This window comes from Temnothorax nylanderi, unplaced genomic scaffold (genome assembly GCF_030848795.1).
Source record: "Temnothorax nylanderi isolate EJ_2023f unplaced genomic scaffold, tnyl_v1.0 TNYL_tig1457_pilon, whole genome shotgun sequence".
Classification (NCBI taxonomy): Eukaryota; Metazoa; Arthropoda; class Insecta; order Hymenoptera; family Formicidae; genus Temnothorax; species Temnothorax nylanderi.
Genome location: NW_027250519.1, coordinates 1 through 2,523, shown reverse-complemented (window position 1 = coordinate 2,523; position 2,523 = coordinate 1). Strand labels below are relative to the sequence as shown.

General features: G+C 37.0%; 1 protein-coding gene across 1 annotated transcript; it reads right to left on the bottom strand.

Moving 5' to 3' along the window:
• Positions 1-265: 265 nt before the first annotated feature.
• On the bottom strand, positions 266-2,419 carry LOC139787354 (potassium channel subfamily K member 18-like; the record flags this gene model as incomplete). The annotated part of the gene is made up of 3 exons (XM_071726451.1): positions 266-410; positions 1,177-1,361; positions 2,208-2,419. Coding segments are annotated over 3 exons (504 nt in total), but the record flags the coding sequence as incomplete, so codon positions are not given.
• Positions 2,420-2,523: the final 104 nt, after the last annotated feature.

The following is a 2,523-nucleotide window of genomic DNA, read 5'->3' as shown; positions in this document are numbered from 1 at the left end:
GTTCAAAGAGAACATCGAAAGATACACCTCCACGGTACAAACGATCGCATCCAGCGGCAAGCAGTCTTTTCCTCAAGAAATGACCGCATGATATGATGATGATTTTAGTGATATCGTCTCGCAACTTTTGAGCACGAGAGCACAGTTTTGAAAAAAAAAATTAAATTAATTTCTAGGATATCTTTCTTATCTATGAAGACTAAAAATCATCGCAATGTCAGATCATTGAATGGGCGAGAAGAGAAATATTTGCCAACTCACCGATTGTCTTGGTGATGCAGAATCATGACGAAAATTCATTCGTCATCTTTCACATCTGAAGATGTACTTGACGATGCGCATTAGGCTACGTATCTTGGCGATCACCTCCTCTTGCATAAGATTAAAACACATAGCAATCAGCGCCATTCCTGAACATACAAAAATATATTACGAGTGATTCGACATCTCTGTAAAGTCTGTATCGAATATTTATAGATTAGAGCGTGATTTTAAGCATCACGGATATTATATATTGCGCCAATTGTTGCGCGAATTGAGAGTGCCGCTCGTACGGAAGCGGTCGAAACGTTTGAAAGCACTTGAATATTTTCCGCGAAAAATCTGCCTGGCAATCGGGTATTGATTGAAACGAACTTAATGCGCTCGCAGCACGGAAAGCTGTATGGCAACGGGTGAAATCGCGTTGCAGGATTTAAAGCGGTTGATCCCTTTTAAAACGATTGTCTTCGCGCCATGGCGTTGAGCGTCAAAAATTCTGTTCGGCAATCTGATTTCTTAAAAAACTAGCCTTTTATTTTTTATCTCAATTTACTGACGACTAAAATGTGCACGATTAAATAATTTTAATACTTTTGATCTGTAACGTAATAACGTAATAACGACTATAACGAGTAATAAAAGAGCAATAATCGAACGAGTGTAAAGGCAATAATCTTCTTTATGAGGGAAAATTTTATTCGGAGCAGTTATAAGAGAATTTTCTTTGAAGGAAGCTCTAAATCTCTTATTGACTTTTGTATATAAATACAATAATAAGAGATGCGTTATCATACGTATGTGTATCAAGAGACACGGTAGTGTCTCGCGCCAAGTACACGCGGAGCGAGACCGACCGTGACTCTTTTACGCGACGCGACGATTTGCAAGTACTCGAGATGTTGAGATAAAACTTACCGAGCATCAAGTACATGGAACAGAAGATGAAAGATAAATCGAGGCCTTGCCCGGAGTAGATCTCGTCGCCAGGGACGATGTCGCCGAAACCTATGGTCGACAAAGACACGAAGCAGAAGTAAGAACCGTCCAGCATATTCCAATCCTCCCATATCGAAAACAGAATTGCTCCGCCCCAAATATACCTAATATCGAGAGCAAAAAGTAAAGGAAAGTCAATGCTGTCAGTTCGGGTTGTCAGACGTACGGTTTTGCCGAGAGAAAGTGACGAATTTCCGAAAGAAAGTGACATACAAGTTTAATCGTGTGATATTGAACTCGCAAACTGAGCGTTAATATGTTAACTGAGCAATGTTAATATGGCTATCCAAATATAACGCATCCGAAAATTATACTTGATAATCTTACCTTAATAGAGCTTTAATTTGAATTGAATTGAAATTTGCCAATCATGAAAATTATAGTCACTTCCCTGGTGAAAAAATGTCTCATATTTTCTCAGAAATTTTATAAGAATTGAGACTTGTAAAAAATTCTTTAAAAAAATGTATAAAATTTCTCAGATACTCTCAAAAATAATTGGATGAGAATGATTTTCGGAATCCGTATGTATGAATTAATTTCTGATAAATTGCACAGAATTTCTCATATTTATTCAGATTTCTACAAAGATATGTTGGCGGGAAAAATCTGAAATATTTTATTATTATTTTGTCTGAATTTTTCTGAAAATGTTCCAATTCCAATAAAACATCTGAAAAATTCTGAGACATTTTTTCACCAGAGTTGTAACTTTTCAAATTAAGTTATGTCGAAAAAATTCGCTATATATAAGTTGTAGTTGTGTATGTATAATATAAATACATATGAAAAAAACTATTCCTATATTTCCTATCAAGAGCAATAAAATTATTGTCATTTCTTTTTAATTCATTTATCTATCCATTTACGACCTTAAAAAGTGAATCTTTTAATTAACTAAAATATTAAATTAACATGCGGTCCTATTACATCTCTCGTCAGATACTCACCCTACCATAATAGCGAGACAGAGAGTTAACGGCACCGTCACATGCTGAGGATCGTAGCTCTCGTCGCTCTGCTCGCTCTGGTCGTCATCGTCTTCGTTGTTGCCGTCGCCTTCATTAACGGTGCCGTCGCCACCGTTGTCGTCGTCTCTAGGCAAAGTTTCCTCTACGTCCAAACTCGACGTATCTACCTCCCCGCCATACGTGCTTACAATCTGCAAACAAATTTTGTTAAATATTCTCTTATTCTGACTTGATATCCCAAAATTACCAAAATTTTCTCTCTCTCTCTCTCTCTCTCTCTCTCTCTCTCTCTCTC